The sequence below is a fragment of the Ctenopharyngodon idella genome, chromosome 24 (genome assembly GCF_019924925.1).
Source record: "Ctenopharyngodon idella isolate HZGC_01 chromosome 24, HZGC01, whole genome shotgun sequence".
NCBI lineage: Eukaryota > Metazoa > Chordata > Actinopteri > Cypriniformes > Xenocyprididae > Ctenopharyngodon > Ctenopharyngodon idella.
This window is the reverse complement of record NC_067243.1, coordinates 6,499,188-6,515,791: the sequence shown is the minus strand read 5'-3', so window position 1 is coordinate 6,515,791 and position 16,604 is coordinate 6,499,188. Positions and strand designations below refer to the sequence as shown.

At 35.9% G+C, this 16,604-nt stretch overlaps 2 protein-coding genes across 13 annotated transcripts in view; one reads left to right on the top strand and one right to left on the bottom strand.

Annotated features, from left to right (window-relative positions):
• The window catches only part of si:ch211-272n13.3 (ankyrin repeat domain-containing protein 26), a 42,710-nt gene extending 33,760 nt beyond the window's left edge, over window positions 1–8,950 (top strand). For all 10 annotated transcript variants that reach the window (XM_051884516.1, XM_051884519.1, XM_051884522.1 and 7 more), the window contains 7 exons: window positions 844–956; window positions 2,169–2,310; window positions 2,426–2,716; window positions 3,535–3,770; window positions 4,896–5,145; window positions 7,615–7,660; window positions 7,951–8,950. In XM_051884516.1, coding sequence (XP_051740476.1) covers window positions 844–956; window positions 2,169–2,310; window positions 2,426–2,716; window positions 3,535–3,770; window positions 4,896–5,145; window positions 7,615–7,660; window positions 7,951–8,099 — 1,227 coding nt within the window. In that variant the 3' untranslated portion in view covers window positions 8,100–8,950. The remainder of the gene's footprint in view (window positions 1–843; window positions 957–2,168; window positions 2,311–2,425; window positions 2,717–3,534; window positions 3,771–4,895; window positions 5,146–7,614; window positions 7,661–7,950) is intronic.
• Window positions 8,951–9,893: 943 nt separating this feature from the next.
• On the bottom strand, window positions 9,894–16,558 carry ccdc77 (coiled-coil domain containing 77). 3 transcript variants are annotated; one of them, XM_051884114.1, is made up of 12 exons: window positions 16,466–16,558; window positions 15,852–15,901; window positions 14,770–14,947; window positions 14,549–14,691; window positions 14,372–14,468; window positions 14,185–14,266; window positions 13,716–13,792; window positions 12,065–12,213; window positions 11,745–11,988; window positions 10,953–11,081; window positions 10,487–10,639; window positions 9,894–10,303 (listed from the first exon to the last, which is right to left on the bottom strand). In XM_051884114.1, the coding sequence occupies exons 2-12, from the start codon at window positions 15,884–15,886 to the stop codon at window positions 10,157–10,159; spliced, it is 1,434 nt and encodes a 477-aa protein (XP_051740074.1). In that variant the 5' UTR covers window positions 15,887–15,901; window positions 16,466–16,558; the 3' UTR covers window positions 9,894–10,156. The 3 variants fall into 3 exon arrangements, with proteins under 3 accessions (XP_051740074.1, XP_051740076.1, XP_051740075.1); XM_051884116.1 differs by having other exon boundaries at window positions 10,953–11,078; XM_051884115.1 differs by lacking the exon at window positions 16,466–16,558 and adding an exon at window positions 16,016–16,038.
• Between the last annotated feature and the right edge of the window lie 46 nt (window positions 16,559–16,604).

The following is a 16,604-nucleotide window of genomic DNA, read 5'->3' as shown; positions in this document are numbered from 1 at the left end:
TCACTGATGCAGTAATTTGTGCTAGGAGCAAGTCATTTGCTGTAATATGTCCTGCCGATCAAGTATTGAGTGCACAAAAGAACATACTTTAAAGAACTTTAACTTTTCTGTTTTGCAAATCCATTTTTTGATTGATTTTAGGAAATATTCTAATATTTTGAAATACTGGATTTTGGACTTTCATGAGCTGTACGCTCTAATCATCAAAATTTAAAAAAAAAACTTTTGAAATGTTTTACTTTACATGTAGGGAATCTAGAATATATGAAAGTTTCATTTTTAAAAATAATTTATAATAAAAAAATGAACTTTTTGATGATATTCTAATTATATGACCAGCACCTGTATATTTAGTGAACTAACATGCTGTGGACACTAAATGACTTGCCTGAGGTAAATGTGATGCTACGTGAGATATTATTCTCAAGCTGGTTGAGAGATTACATGTAAACATATCTCTGCATAGATCGTCTGTTCTTCTTCTTCTGCACTTTTTCCTGTTGTGGCGGTTAGCAAACAGCGTTGCATTACCGCGCACGCCCCCTTCTGGATTGGAGTGTGGATTGCCTGTGACTGACTGTATGCACCGAACCGTGACAGTCATACTGTGACGTTCGGGACGAATACATGTACTGTTACACCCCTAATATAAATATAAACATATATATATATATATATATATATATATATATATATATACTCATACACACATTACCATTCAAAAGATTGTGGTCAGCAAGATATGCGCTAAAACTGTTTGAAATGTCACGTTGACAACGCAATTAAATACGTCTGTTATTAAGCTTTTAAGGACCAGAGTTTCTAACGCTCTCTGTGTTTCAGATGGAGCTCGAGAAGAAAAAGGCCAAAAAACTCGCCGAGCAGAAGAAATCTGTGGACACCCGTTTGGAGCAGGAGATGAAGCGAAACACGGACCTTCAGAAAGAAATGTACAGGTGACCCTTTAACCTTTAACCCCGACCGCTGCAGCTCTACGCCTGTAGACGTGTTTGAGTACGTAGAGAAGCCGGCTATGCGGATCCTCCTGCTTGCAAATCTGTGAGATAAATGCTTTTTACATGCTAGGACACATCTTATATTTGTTTATTTCTGACTCCAAGCCTGTTTTTTGCTGTTATAGTGCTGTAGAATGACATACGCCATATGTAGCGCTAAAACATCCACACAGTGGCTCCATAGTGATGTCTTTCCAAGTGAAACAGGATATTTGACAGGACAAATAATTCAAGGCTTCATTTTATCTATGGGGAATTGATTAGATGGTGAAACAAGTCTCTATATGGCAGATGGTTGGATGAGATGAGTTAAAGAATAAGTGGATGATGTCGTTATAGGACCAAAATTTATGTTTACTTTAAATATATATCATATTATTTATATGGCCAGACTGACATAAGTACCAGTTTTTATTGGATTATTTATTATTTATTAGGATTATTTATATACTATCATAATATTTATTAATATTTTGTATTTTCTAATATATATTAATGATTAGCTTTTTTATATTTTTAGTTTTTATTTTAAGTTTTTAATTTTTACATTTTTTTGTTTTACTAAATGTATGTGCTTTTGTCATTTTTATCAGTTTTTGTTAAATAAATTAAATATTAAAATATAAAGTAAAATATTTCTATTTAGCTTTGTTTATTTCAGTTTTAGTTTTTCAACTTAAAATTAAATGCATTTTATTATATACTATCATAATATTTATTAATATTTTGTATTTTCTAATATATATTAATGATTAGCTTTTTTATATATTCAGGTTTTTTTTTTTTTTTTTTAATTAAGTTTTTAATTTTTACATTTTAAAACTTTGTTTTACTAAATTTATGATGTGCTTTTGTCATTTTTATCAGTTTTTGTTAAATAAATAAAATATTAAATATTAAAATATAAAGTAAAATATTTTATTTAGCTTTATTATTATTTCAGTTTGTTTTCAACTTAAAATTAAATGTATTTTATATCAGTTAGTTGCCAAGCCAGCATTTCTTAAATTTCTTAAAGTTTTATAAATATAACTTATCTAATGTTAACTCTTTTCTAAATAGTTTTATTTAACAATAACTACATTGATAGAGAATGTCTCAATATTCATTGTGTCTTGTATCTTGTATCTTGTATCGTACTGTATGTGTTAGGTTGAAGACTCTATTGAAGACCGCTAAGAAACAGCTGCGTGAACAGGGCGGTGCACAGCTGGACTCAACTCTGGGCAGCTTCAGAGGAGACATGAGCCACCGACTGGAGGCAGAGAGCTCCTTCAGTAGAATGAAGACACGGGTACAGTCTCAGCTTCAGGCATTTACACACATTTGCAGCCTAAAAGTATGCAGACTTCATCGAGTCTCCTTTTCTGCCTGCCTCCAATTCTGTTGTCACCCCTCCTCTGGCGCAGATGGATGAGCTCCAGTCTCAGTACGAGCGCGAGGCGTCGCGCTGCTCCCGGCTGGAGGAGGTGAACAGACAGCTGAAGGAGAAGCTGGCGTCTGTGAAGGGCCTGAGCCGAAGCCACGAGCAGATGGAGCGCAGCAAGAGGCAGCTGGAGGAGGAAGTGGCCGGTCTGCGCCGGCAGCTGGAGGCCGGTGTGATGGACCAGAGCCAGGCCGAGCAGTACCGCCGGGAGACGGAGGAAAGAGCCCGACAGGAGATCCGACACAAACTAGAGGAGGTCAACCTCTTCCTGCAGGTAAAGACTCAACATGCACCATAATGCATTTAATTTTTTTTTTTTTATTTTATTATTTTTTTTATTATTATATAAAGTTTTAGACTATTTTTCAATCTTCAGACACAGATATAATATTATTTGAATTATTGTTTTTATTATTTATTTATTTGATTATTTATTTTACAATATTATATATTTCTAAAATGTATTTTATAAAGTTAATTAGAATAATTTTATTCATTATAAAGGTTTAGACACTGTATGTTTCACTCCTCAGATGCAGGCAGAATTTTATTATTTAATTATCTTATAATATTATTTCTGAAATATAAAATATTATATATTTTTTTTAAAGATAATTAGAATTAGACAATTAGAATTAATGTATTCTAAAGTTTTTATTTTATTATTTTACTATTTTTTATTTTATTATTTATTTTACAATATTATATATTTCTAAAATGTATTTTGTAAAGTTAATTATAATTTAATTAATCAGAAATAATTTTGTTTGTTATAAAGGGGTAGACATTGTTTCACTCATCAGATGCAGGAAGAATTTTATTATTTATTTATTTGATTATTTATTTTACAATATTATATATTTCTAAAATGTATATTATAAAGTTAATTATAATAATTTTGTTTATTATAAAGGTTTAGACACTATGTTTCACTCCTCAGATGCAGGCAGATATTTATTATTTATTATCATTTAATTATTTTATAATATTATATATTCCTGAAATATAAAATATATCTTTTTTTAAAGATGATTAGAATAATTATTTTTATTTTTAAAGTTTTAGACACTGTTTGTATGTTTCACTTGTCAGACGCAGGCGGCGTCTCAGGAAGCTCTGGAGCAGATGAAAGCTGCGAACGAGGCGAGTCAGCGCTCTCAGCTGGAGCAGCGCATCAAGGATCTGGAGGGGGAACTCGGCCGCTTACGCAGCGTTCAGCAGGACAGTCTGGTTCAGAGAGACTCCAGCCGCAGCGAGCTGGAACGCTACAGACAGCTGTACGGCGAAGAGCTCCGCCTCCGCAAGAGTCTGGCCTCCAAACTGGAGAGGTGAGAGGCATGATGGGAGTCTGTCCTTACAATTATATTTATAAATGTTTGTCTTAACTATAATCACAGCTCAATCACATTGTGAGATTCAAAAATTATATTTAGTTGTATTAACCACAAAAAAAGAATAGAGAGTTTAATGGCAATTAATTATTTCAAAGCATATCAAGGGAGGCACAGAAAATGATGTTAAATTTAGTGTGTAAAATAAAAAATAATAAGTAAACAGTAAAATACAAATAAATAAAAAAAGGAAACAAATGCATAAATAAATATTAATTATTTCAAAGCATATAAAGGGAGGTGCAGAATGATATTTTTACCAAGTACATCTAAAAATAATAAATGCAAATATATATATATATCAAGGGAAGAGCAGAAAATGATGAAAAATTTAACAAGTAAACCTAAAACTAATAAATACAAATAAATCAAAATAATACATTTTAAAAATAGTAAAATATAACAGAAAAATTTAATAAATATTATTTCAAAGCATATCAAGGGAGGCGCAGGAAATTATCAAAAAATAATAAACAGTAGAATACAAATAAATAAGTAAACAAATAAACAAATTCATAAATATTAATTATTTCAATATTATGCATATCAAAGGAGGCGCAGAATGATATTTTTTACCAGGTACAACTAAAAATATTAAATTCAAATATATACTGTATATATAACAATATCAAATCATATCAAAGGAAGAGCAGAAAATAATGAAAAATTTAACGAGTGAAGCAAGAAATAATAAATACAAATAAATTAATTGAATAATAAAAAATTTAAAAATAAAAAATATAATATAAAAATATAAGGAACAAATTAGTAAATATTATTTCAAAGCATATCACGGGAGGCGCAGGATATTATCATACATTTACCAAGTAAAAACTAAAATAAAAACAAATAAATCAATAAAATAAACACAAGAATTAATGAATGACAATAAAATTATTTTTTACCAGCTCTTATTAATTTAATCAGCCCTAGTAATTATTTTAATTATAGAATAGGCAGCTTTTGTCTTTATTTAGTTGATTTATTTATTTCTGTGCTTCATAATTACAGTTTTCTATTATAATGTGCCATTGAATGTCTTTTTGTTAATATAATGTGCAGGTCGAACGAGCGGTTAGCGGAGGCCAACACTAAACTCCTGAGCGAGAGGCAGCGCAGTAAATCTCTGCTCACCAGTAGTATAGTGAACGGCAGTTTGGGAGGCCCCGCTCTGGATGTAGCGTCTCTGGGCTCTGTGGGGGCGTATGGAGCCTCTCTAGGACCCCTGAACAGGAGCCTGGGCCTGGGAACGCCTCTGCTGGGTACGGTAGGAGAATCCCAGAGCAACCGCGTAGAGGCCTACCTGGCAAAGGTGAGCGCTGCGTGAAGTCATTTCATTCTCCGTGAGCAGGTTTCCAAATGCCTCAACATTCAACACTAACCGTGATCTAACACTTCCTGTTAGCTTTAGAAGATCCACCATTTCACCAAATATGTTAGTGTGAAAAATCATCAGGTGGTGGTGATTCTAAAACTAACGAACAATGATATGTTTTCTCCTTCCACTATCTTTCCCTTCATAAACGTACCAAATAACCTCCTCGTCTGCTTTTCCTGTGGCTGCTGTCTGGACTCATGACCTCTTGTGTCTCTGAAATCTTCAGCTTCTAGCTCAAAAGTCTGTTTCTCACCTGTCCTCTCTGCAGCCTGATACCTGAGCAGGTGTGTAGCTGTGTGCAGATCTCTGACTGTCAGAACACACACACACACACACACACACACACACACACACACCTGCTTTAATGTCTCTCTGCGGCTTCACACAGCTGTTTTTGGAAGATGAAACTGAGTCAGAAATCAGGTTGAATTAATTTTGAGCAAGATTTTAGTTTAAGTTTGATGACTGATCTGTGACATTACAGACTTCAGTCACACAAATGAAAAGTCATTTTGAAAACCAAGTCACTGTCTTTGTTCGTAAGCAGTGTGTTTTAGTATTATTCATATTCTATTAGTATTATTAATATTTTGAATTTGGGTTTTATTTTTATATATATTTTTTTATTCATAGTTTTCACATTAATTTTATTTTATTTTTATTTCAATTAAAGAAAATGTTTTAAAATAGTTTTTTAATAGTTATAATAGTGACAATAACCCTATTCAGTGCACTGCATACTGGGTAATATACATTGTATACTATCTACTATTTGTTTTGCAGTGTGCAATATTGAAAATATAGTTTTATGCTATATTGTTTTCAAATGACCTCATTAAATTTAATTCTGCAAATAGCTTAGTAGTTATAAATAGGATTATTTACATTTTAATGATTGCTTTGAGTAAAAATATATCTTTTGACGGTTTGATCAAATAATGATTCGTTCATTTAGCGCACTGGAAATGGGAAGGTAAAGTCAAGCGCGTTGCATTGTGGGAAACAGTATTCTGTGCAGTGTGCTCTGCTTGTATACTTCACATTTTGCTAAATGTAGTAGGTCATCCTGGTGCTTAAAGGATTAGTTCACTTCAGAATAAAAATTTCCTGATAATTTACTCACCCCCATGTCATCCAAGATGTTTCTTTAGTCGAAAAGAAATGAAGGTTTTTGAGGAAAACATTCCAGGATTTTTCTCCATATAGTGGACTTCACTGGGGTTCAACGGGTTGAAGGTCCAAATGTCAGTTTCAAAGAGCTCTACATGATCCCAGACGAGGAATAAGAGTCTAATCTAGTGAAATGATTGGCCATTTTCTAAAATAAAATACAAATGATATACTTTTTAACCGTAAATGCTCGTCTTGCACTGCTCTGTGATGCGCCACGCATTACGTAATCATGTTGGAAAGGTCACGCGGTGACTTAGGTGACTTAGTCTTTGCACGTTCACTTTGTAGACACTGGATCGGTACTTTCACCTATATCATGCGTGACCTTTCCAACGTGATCACGTAATGCGTGACGCATCGCAGAGCAGTGCAAGACGAGCATTTATGGTTAAAAAGTGTATAATGAAAAGTGAAAATGTCCGATGGTTTCTCTAGATTAGATCCTTATTCCTCGTCTGGGATCATGTAGAGCCACTGAAACTGACATTTGGACCTTCAACCCGTTGAACCCCAGTGAAGTCCACTATATGGAGAAAAATCCTGGAATGTTTTCCTCAAAAACCTTCATTTATTTTCGTCTGAAGAAAGAAAGACATGAACATCTTGAATGACGTGGGTGAGTAAATTATCAGTAAATTTTAATTCTGAACTGAACTAATCCTCTAATGGGTACAGAAAATTGACATACTGTGCACAATATTCATACTAATGAAGTACACATTATGTCTGAAATTAATGAATATTTAAATGAGATCTAATGTTTATGATGTGTAACATGTTCTGCTATTCTCAGGTCTGTATTAGCCAAATTTTGATATTATTTGATCCTTTTTGAGACTAATATCCATGTGTGAATGATTCAGTTTAGCATCAGATCTGCTGTTATTGTAATGACGCTGACTGTTACATTCACAACAGTCTTTATTTAATATTCTACTAATCAAATTCATAATAATGTCACTGGCAGGGGTTATATTATGACCTTGTTTGCTCAGACATAAAAAAAAAAATCTGCATATTAGAATGATTTCTGAAGGATCATGTGACACTGAAGACTGGAGTAATGATGCTGAAAATTCAGCTTTGATCACAGGAATAAATTACATGCATTTTTTGCCTAATGTGAACGCTGTGACTTTAAAAACAGCCAGGCTGAGTGCTAGTTTTAGGACATGTGTGTTTGATGAGATGAAGTTAAAGTGTAATCAGGTTTGTCTGTTCCTGTTACAGATGCAGACGGAGCTGGAGAGGAATATATCGAAGGAGCTGGACTACGGTGAGTCATTATTACAGCAAAATATTTTTCTTTAAAGTCGGCATTAAACAGAAGTTGCGATAGTCTTTTATTCCCTATTGTGACGTATATCCGAGCGAAACGCTTCCCAAACAAGAACAAATGTAGGGCGGGGCTTGATTTTATTCATGGGGAATTGATTGGATGGTTGTGGTTTACTATTGGTCGATCTCATGTCATCAGAGAAGAGATGTTGCTGTAAATCTATTCTGTATTCATTTGATGTGGCCTCAAAAGTGACTCAACTCTCCATCTCTTTCTCTCTGTGACAGGAGAGCTGGAAGGAGGTTCTGCCCGTATGTCTCCCGTAGGTTCGGCCTCCGGCTCTCAAAACCTGAACGTGACCCTGGAGCAGAAGGACCCCGTGAGCAGAGCTACTCAACAATATCTGGAGGTGCTCAAGAAGAACTACATGATCTGACACACTGTGAATACAATCAACTCACACCATAAACCCACTCCAGACACAAACTAATGAGGGTGGACAACCACATGCCTCCCTAAAAGGGATAAAACATCAGTTTGTTTACTAAAGCTGGTATTTTGACAGCGGTTATGGTGTTTAACATATTATACGGCTCATCAAAGTACAATATGTTTATTCCTGCTGGTTCCTGCTGGTCGGGAATAATGCAGCCTTGAGATGCGTCATCACTTTTAGAGTAAAAATGAAACTGATGCCATCCGTTTCAGACTTGTGCATTAGTGCTGCAAAAACAACACAACCACCGAAAGGGCCAAAGTTTCAACACTACAATCAGATAGTGAACTTTAATCGAGTGTGAATTGACAACGCACTTTTGTGCCTCAGGAGCGAATGAACCGCGTGTTTAAGTCGTTCTGTCATTGCTGAAGCCATATGGGCGTCACTGAGGTCTTGAGGTACATGTGAAGTGCAGCTTTCAGTGTTGCGTCACTTTTCTTGCTTTCATTGTATGTGGGTTTTAGTTGACTATGTAAATACTTTGGCTGTTTTTGTAGTCAGTGGATATTATAAAAAGTGTTACATTTGTACCGTTAATATTATTGCCAAGTAATGACAATGGTACGTCCTACACTATCGTGCAATATACTCGTTTTAATTTCAGATGACGAAACTCTCAGTTGGAGATGTTTTTTGGGAAATGAATGCTATACTTGAACGAGATGAAACTAGACAATGATCTGGTGAGTTTTCTCGAGTGTGACAGTGTCACCGCTTCGCTGTGCTCAGGATGAATCAATGTATAAGTGAAGATGTTGCATAATGTTAATAAAATATGTGTAATTTTTTTTTGCATTGTGATATTTTCTTGACCATTAAGCACATTTTACCCCAAAACTTCTATTTATTTTATATTTATCAGTACTGTTATATATATATATATATATTTAGTTTATAAATATTACAGTATTTATATATATATATATATAGTTTTATATATATAAATAAATATATTTCTATATTGTTTATATATTTATTTTATATATAAATATATATTACAGTATTTTATGTATGTGTGTGCATATATATATATATATATATATAAATTAATATATAGAAATGTTATATATATAACTATATATATATTTCTATATATTTGTTTATTTTATTAATAAATATAAATATATGTGTATATTTATATATTTATAAATATTATATATATTACAGTATTTTATTTGTATATATATATATATTAAATAAATATATATAAATATATATATATAAAAATATATTTCTATATTTATATATATGTATATATTTATAAATATATCTATAAATATTATATATATTACAGTATTTTATTTGTCTATATATATATTAAATAAATATATATATATATATAAATATATTTATATATATATATATATGTATATATTTATAACTATAATAATATATATACAGTATATATATACATATTACTGTTTTATAAATATATATAAATATATATGTACTTTTTTCATTTATTTTTACACATATATACATACATTTATAAAATGCATATACTGTGTGTAAAAAAAATATTTTTGTAAAATATGACGTGTTTTTGATAGTTTTGATCGGCTTTATCTGTGTTTTAGTTTTCTGTCAACTGAAATATGTACAGTCTCTTCCAAGCATTTCAGTATTGTTTTTGTCTTGAGAATTATGATGTTTAAACGCTATAAAATTATGGGCCTTATGTTGTGTTTGTCATTATCTCGGACCAGTCAAAAACAGTGATCAATGTCATAATCAATACAAAAAAATCAACCTTTATTTATCTAATATAGAAAATGCAACAGCACAAATAAACAGTTATAAGACGTCCAACTTTCTTCTGAATCATTCATCCAGTCTTGTGTCTCAGGAGTTCTTCATACTCCAAATCATAAAACTCAAAGGAATGGATGGAAATTTGGTAAAAGAACATAATGTGAGACCAACAATATGATCCTGAGTGGATAGAGTTCATATTTCCATATGCAAATGCCTATATTAATCCACATGACAAGTCTTCAGCAGAATCTCAGATCGTTCTCCAGTTTGTAGATTTTGGCCTTCAGGTTCTTCAGCTCATCCTGGACCTTTATCGTGCGTCTGTTGCTCTGTCGCACTTCGTGGAGAATCGCCAGGTCTTGATTAGGGCCCACGTTGAGCGTCAACTAATGAAAGAGACAGCCATCAAAATCTGCATAGTTTTAAATAGATTTGCACTATTAATGAAACTATGATTGACTAACTGCATCTGCCAACTTCATATATAATATCAGAGAATTTCATTGTGCGACTATTTTTTAGGAGGCCTATAAACAGTATAGAAGAGACAAATGAGAGAGATGACTGACTTTAAAGAGATGTTTCTCCACATCTTTGACTTTCTGCCGCAGGTGTTTGATATCGGTCTTGAATCCCTCCACCTCCAAGGCCCGTCTCTTCTCCAGAGCTTCATAACGTTGAGTCATCAGCTGCAGACGTTTGGCTATCTTGTCAGAGCGCTCCTGAACACACACACTCAAAATTCAGAAGCTAGTTTGACATTTAGGCCACCTCAACTCTTCAATAAAACATGAAAAAGTTTTATTTTCAAAGGCGCCTCATCCTCATGTCTTTCCAGATATTACTCTTTTTTTTTAATAGAACATAAACTGACTTATTTAGCATGATGTTTAGGAAGCTGTTATGACTTGATGACATTCTGCTAAACATCGTCTTTTGTGCGTCACAGAAGTAAAAACATCCATGCATACATGAGGGTAGGTAAGAAATCATTTCTTTGTTTTCTTCTGGTGAACTAAGAGTTTGTTTACGTACTTTGAAGATCTCTCGGCCCACGTCGCCCTCTTCTCTGATCTGGGACAGGTCCGTCTCCAGATTCACACACTGATCTCGGTACATGTCAGCCAGTTTATGAGCCTGTTTCAGTTCCTCTTGCAAAGCCTGCTGGGATAAAAAAAAAAAGACAAAAGCACTTGTGAGAGCTGGATAAAGACGTGTTTTAACAGATCAAGGAGAAACGGTAAGAGTCTTTAAATATATAACTGTCCTTATTATTTAATAATAGGTAACTAAACTAAATCTAAAACTTAAAAACTACACTGCCTGGCCAAAAAAAAAAAAAGTCGCTGTTTGGATTTTAATAGGCAAATACTTAAGAATCTATGAATGGATCATTATTACAGTGATTATTATGTTTCTAACATGTTTTATGTTTGGCAACGGTTCTTTTAACCCTTAAAGATGGAGTTTGTAGCTTTTCATTTCTTAAACATCCATGTAGGAAGACACATCATGGTCATATTCCATGTGAAAGAATGGTTCAGAGAGCATGAAGAATCATTTTCACACATTAATCGGCACTACTGAGTCCAGACCTTAAATTCACTGAAAGTCTTTGGGATGTGCTGGAGGAGACTTTACAGAGTGCTCACCTCTTGCATTGTCAATACAAGATCTTAACCAAAAATTGAGGCAATTGATGATCTTGTATTGACAATGCAAGAGGTGAGCACTTTGTAAAGTCTCCTCCAGCACATCCCAAAGGAGAAAAATAGGCACCTCAGGCATGATCAAACTCAAAAAAACAAAAAAAAACAGATTTCTGACCCTGATCTCGTCCCGATGTGTCTGGCTGCCCTCATGGTTGGGCTGTGCACTGAACAGCGGCTCCGCTGACGGACGCTGCTCGTGGTAACTGCGGTCCTCACGCAGTCGCTCCTGACAGGAGTCGAGCTCTCGCAGCAGACGGTCCTTCTCCACCATCCAGCCCTTCTCGTGAGCTCGACTCTCGAACTTCAGCTGCAGGAAATCCCTCGTGCTCTCGTACAGCAGATTCTGTGTGCGCTGGAGTCTGAGTGCGCGAGATGAGAGAGTCAGGCTCAGGTTTGATACTCCGTTTGTTGAAACAGAAGGAGGGATGAACTTACTTGTCGGTGAGGGCTGTGATTCTCTCCTGGTCCCGCTGGTGCTGTACCTGTCTCTCCTCCAGGTGAATGCGCCTGTCCTCCAGCAGTGCCTCCACCTGCTCTTTAGCCAGCCGCGTCTGCTCCTCCATCTGAGCCTGCAGCGCCTCCACCTGCACTCATGGAGGAACAACATCCATTCGACACACTGAGCATTTTTTTGAACTATATATGAAACGTCTTTAATTTAATTCTGATTTAATTTAAAGGTGCAGTAAGTGATTTCTGAGAAACGCTGTTGAAAGTGGATCAGACCGAGCAGTACAACAAACTTGTGGCCAATGAGTAGTAGGGGGCGTGTTCACTCATGATGGGGGAGGAGAGAGAGTGAGCCAATCAGCAGTAGGGGGCATGTCTGTCTACCCATGATGGGGGATGAGAAAGAGTGCGTCAATCAGCAGTAGGGGGTGTGTCTGTCTACCCTTGATGGGGGAGGAGAGACAGTGAGCCAATCAGCAGTAGGGGGCGTGTTCACTCATGATGGGGGAGGAGAGAGAGTAAGTCTATCAGCAGTAGGGGGCATGTCTGTCTACCCATGATGGGGGAGGAGAGACAGTGAGCCAATCAGCAGTAGGGGGCGTGTTCACCCATGATGGGGGAGAGAGAGTGAGCCAATCAGCAGTAGGGGGCGTGTCTATCTACCCTTGATGGGGGATGAGAAAGAGTGCGTCAATCAGCAGTAGGGGGTGTGTCTGTCTACCCTTGATGGGGGAGGAGAGACAGTGAGCCAATCAGCAGTAGGGGGCGTGTCTGTCTACCCATGATGGGGGATGAGAAAGATTGAGTCAATCAGCAGTAGGGGGCATGTCTATCTACCCCTGATGGGGGAGGAGAGACAGTGAGCCAATCAGCAGTAGGGGGCGTGTCTATCTACCCATGATGGGGGAGGAGAGACAGTGAGCCAATCAGCAGTAGGGGCGTGTTCACCCATGATGGGGGAGGAGAGAGAGTGAGTCAATCAGCAGTAGGGGGCGTGTCTATCTACCCTTGATGGGGGAGGAGAGACAGTGAGCCAATCAGCAGTAGGGGGCGTGTCTGTCTACCCATGATGGGGGATGAGAAAGAGTGAGTCAATCAGCAGTAGGGGGCGTGTTCACCCATGATGGGGGAGGAAAAAGAGTGAGTCAATCAGCAGTAGGGGGCGTGTCTATCTACCCATGATGGGGGAGGAGAGATAGTGAGCAAGAGGGAGATTTTAAGAAAAACTAAAATAATGACTTTACTCAACAATTTCTTCTCTACCTTGTCGGTCTCCTACACAGTTGACGCAGGGCAGCACTTCCATGTTTACGTCCGAACGCCAGCTCAGTATTGGCTGACGCTGTACATGTGATGCCGACGCAGGAGCCAGCCAATACAGTGTCGGCATTCTGACATAGAACACGGAAGCTCTGCACTGTGTTTACTACATCAACAGTATAGGAGACTGACAGGGTAGAGAGGAAATTGTTGAATAAAAGTATTCTCGTCGCTTCATAACATTAAGGTTGAACCACTGTAGTCACATGGACACATCTTAATTTGTGTTCTGAAGATGAACGAAGGTCTTACGGGTTTGGGACGACATGAGGGTGAGTAATTAATGACATAATTTCATTTTTGCACACACACACACCTGCAGCAGTAACGTCTGGTTGTCTCTCTTGTACTGCTCTGAACTTGTGGCGTCTTCTTTGGATGATTTCTTGTTTCCTGTAATTTGAAAATGCCACATGCTGTTATCCTCAAGATGAGTCCTTAAAGGGATAGTTCACCCAAAAATGAAAATTTCCTCACCCTTTATCATTTCCTCACCCTCAAGTGGGCGCCATTGACTTCCATAGTAATTTTTTTTTCCCCATCAACTGTTTGGTTACCCATATTCTTCAAAATATCTTCTTTTGTGTTCAGCAGAAGAAATTTATTTATTCAGGTTTGGAACAACATGAGGGTGAGTAAATGATGACAGAAGTCTCATTTTTGGGTGAACTATCCCTTTAATCTCAAAATAATATGAAGGCATCAATCCACCCATAAAACTGCTACAATTTAGTTAATATTTTAGCTCTGCAACTTCTACAACTAAACATTTAAAGAAAGCAAACCTTTTGCATATACAGGTCTTGGTTTTGCCGCCTTTGATTCCTCATGTGATCTCAGCTGGATCTTCTTTTGAGGGATTGTGACCTAAATAAAACTGAATTCATGAAAACTTTGCAGACCGAAATAAAGCATAATACTTCACAGATGGACATATAACGTCAAAGTAAGGTTGTTTTATATTCTTTTAACCTTATTCGGAGGCTCGCGATGGAAATACGTGATCTCGCCTGGATCTGGCCCCACCAGCGCTAAAAGATGCTGGATCTTCTTCCGGTCCTCCAGCTCTCTGTGACAGTAAACGCAGCCTTCAGCCTTGTGCTCATCTCAGTGATCATGTTTGTGCTATAATGATATCAGACATCTGACCTGATTTTGAGGCGGTCATTCTCGGCGTACAGTCGCAGCGCCTGCTCTCTCTCCTGGAACAGATACACCTGCATATCACTGAGAGCGTTCTGGAGCTCCGCGATCTCCTCCTCGCGCTGACGGACCTCCCACTGCAACTTATGCTGCACAACAACACACATTACATGGACAAGCATCAAAACAGAGAGAGTAGAAACATGATCCAGGTGAAGAGCGCTGACCTGCTCCTCTGCGGTGCTCCGGTACTTCTCCAGCATCTGCAGCAGGTCATCGTGTTCTCCGTCAAACTGCGCCACCTTCTGCCTGTAGAACTCCAGCAGCTCGCGGGACGGCCGCAGGTACGCCAGACGCTCAGAGATGGAGGGCAGCGGAGATTCGGCCTGCGGCCTGAGCTCTGGACTGATCCAAACACAGAGAGAGGAAGAGGAGCAGCACTTAAAAGTGAGTCATTACGGATTTCAGACATGCTTCATATTTGCATATGGTCAACAATGGTATTAAAATAATATAACGTTTTTGTAAGAAGACTTATTCTCATCAAGCCTGCATTTATTTGATCAAATATACAGGAAAAAATCGTAATATTGTGAAATATTATTACAATTTAAAATAATGGCTTTCTATTTTAATATACTTTAAAATGTAATTTATTCCTGTGATCAATGCTGAATTTACTCCAGTCTTCAATGTCACATGATCCTTCAGAAATCATTCTAATATGATGATTTATTATCAATGTTGAAAACAAATATTTTTTTTATAACGTGATAACTTTTTTCAGGATTCATTGATGAATAAAACGTTAAAAAATATCAGCATTTATTTAAAATAGAAATCTTTTGTAACAATATACACTACCGTTCAAAAGTTTGGGATAAGTAATTTTTTTTCTTTCTTTTTTTTTGGAAGAAATTAATACTTTTATTCAGCAAGGTTGTGTTAAATTGATAAAAAGTGATAGTACAAATTTATATTGTTAAGAAAAGATTTATATTTTGAATAAATGCTGTTCTTTTTAACTTTTTATTCATCAATGAATCCTTAAAAAAGTATCAGGTTCCAAAAAAATATTAAACTGCAAGAATAATGGAAATTTTATAATAATCTCAAAAGAAAAATCTTTACTTGGATTATGATAATGAGAAATTTTCAGGGGTGGGGATGTAAAAATAATGAAAATAGTAATTACTCATGAAAATATATATTTTTTTCAAGTCTTAATGGTCATAAAATTTCATCTAATTAGATTTTTTTTTTTTTTTTTTTGAGGTTCTCAATCAGTGTAAATATAAATGATATTTACCTTTTATGCTCTCTTGTAGGAGGTGAATTCATCATCACAGTGTGTATGGCCTAAAATAATAATAATAAAAAGACTTTAATGTGGTGCACTCAAAACATTAAAATGGAGAGCAAATAAACAAAATTAAATGATTTTATTTACATTTAATTTTAAGGTAATTTTACCTGAATATAATGAGCTGTAAGTGATCAAACTCTACTCTAAAATTAAGGTAAATCAAAAACATCATCCAACAGATCAAGATTCATAAAACATCCCCTAAATAATCGCTCACATATGATCGATATGGCACGTTTATGGTTGTCATGTAAACAGTGACGCTTTGCGGTGGGAAGTTTGAACGAACAAAGCGTTAAACAGGTTTATTTGGACCAAAAAATGAACGATATTATTAAATGATCAACTTTAGTCACTTTATTTATTATTCAGCCTGTCAGATGTGCAGTAAATAGTTATTGTTGTACAATAAAATCAAAATATATAAAATAACGGTTGTTTATGGTCTAACTAGCTGGCTACATCTGCCATTTCTAATATTTACCTCATGCTCACATTATTAAATCATAGTTATAATCATATTCAAGTGTTAAAATACGTGTTTGTGTATTAGTTACCTTCTGTGCGCGTTCACTCACTGCTCGTTTTAAAAACACGCCGGTTACAAACCGGAAGTGTCTGTGTTTAATGGAGCGCGTTCTGAGTCTGCGCAGCAACACTAGCGCACACTGCCGTCAGGCTCCAGCAGCAGCAGGC

Bases quoted from the DNA above. Each gene is read 5' to 3' on its own strand.
- ccdc77 (XM_051884114.1), bottom strand. From the start codon at position 15,886: ATGATGAATTCACCTCCTACAAGAGAGCATAAAAG. The intron at 13,793-14,184 runs GTTTGCTTTCTT...TTCAAATTACAG, and splicing joins AAGACCTGTATATGCAAAAG to GAAACAAGAAATCATCCAAA. The intron at 11,082-11,744 runs GTCAGAAATCTG...TTTTTATCCCAG, and splicing joins CACATCGGGACGAGATCAGG to CAGGCTTTGCAAGAGGAACT.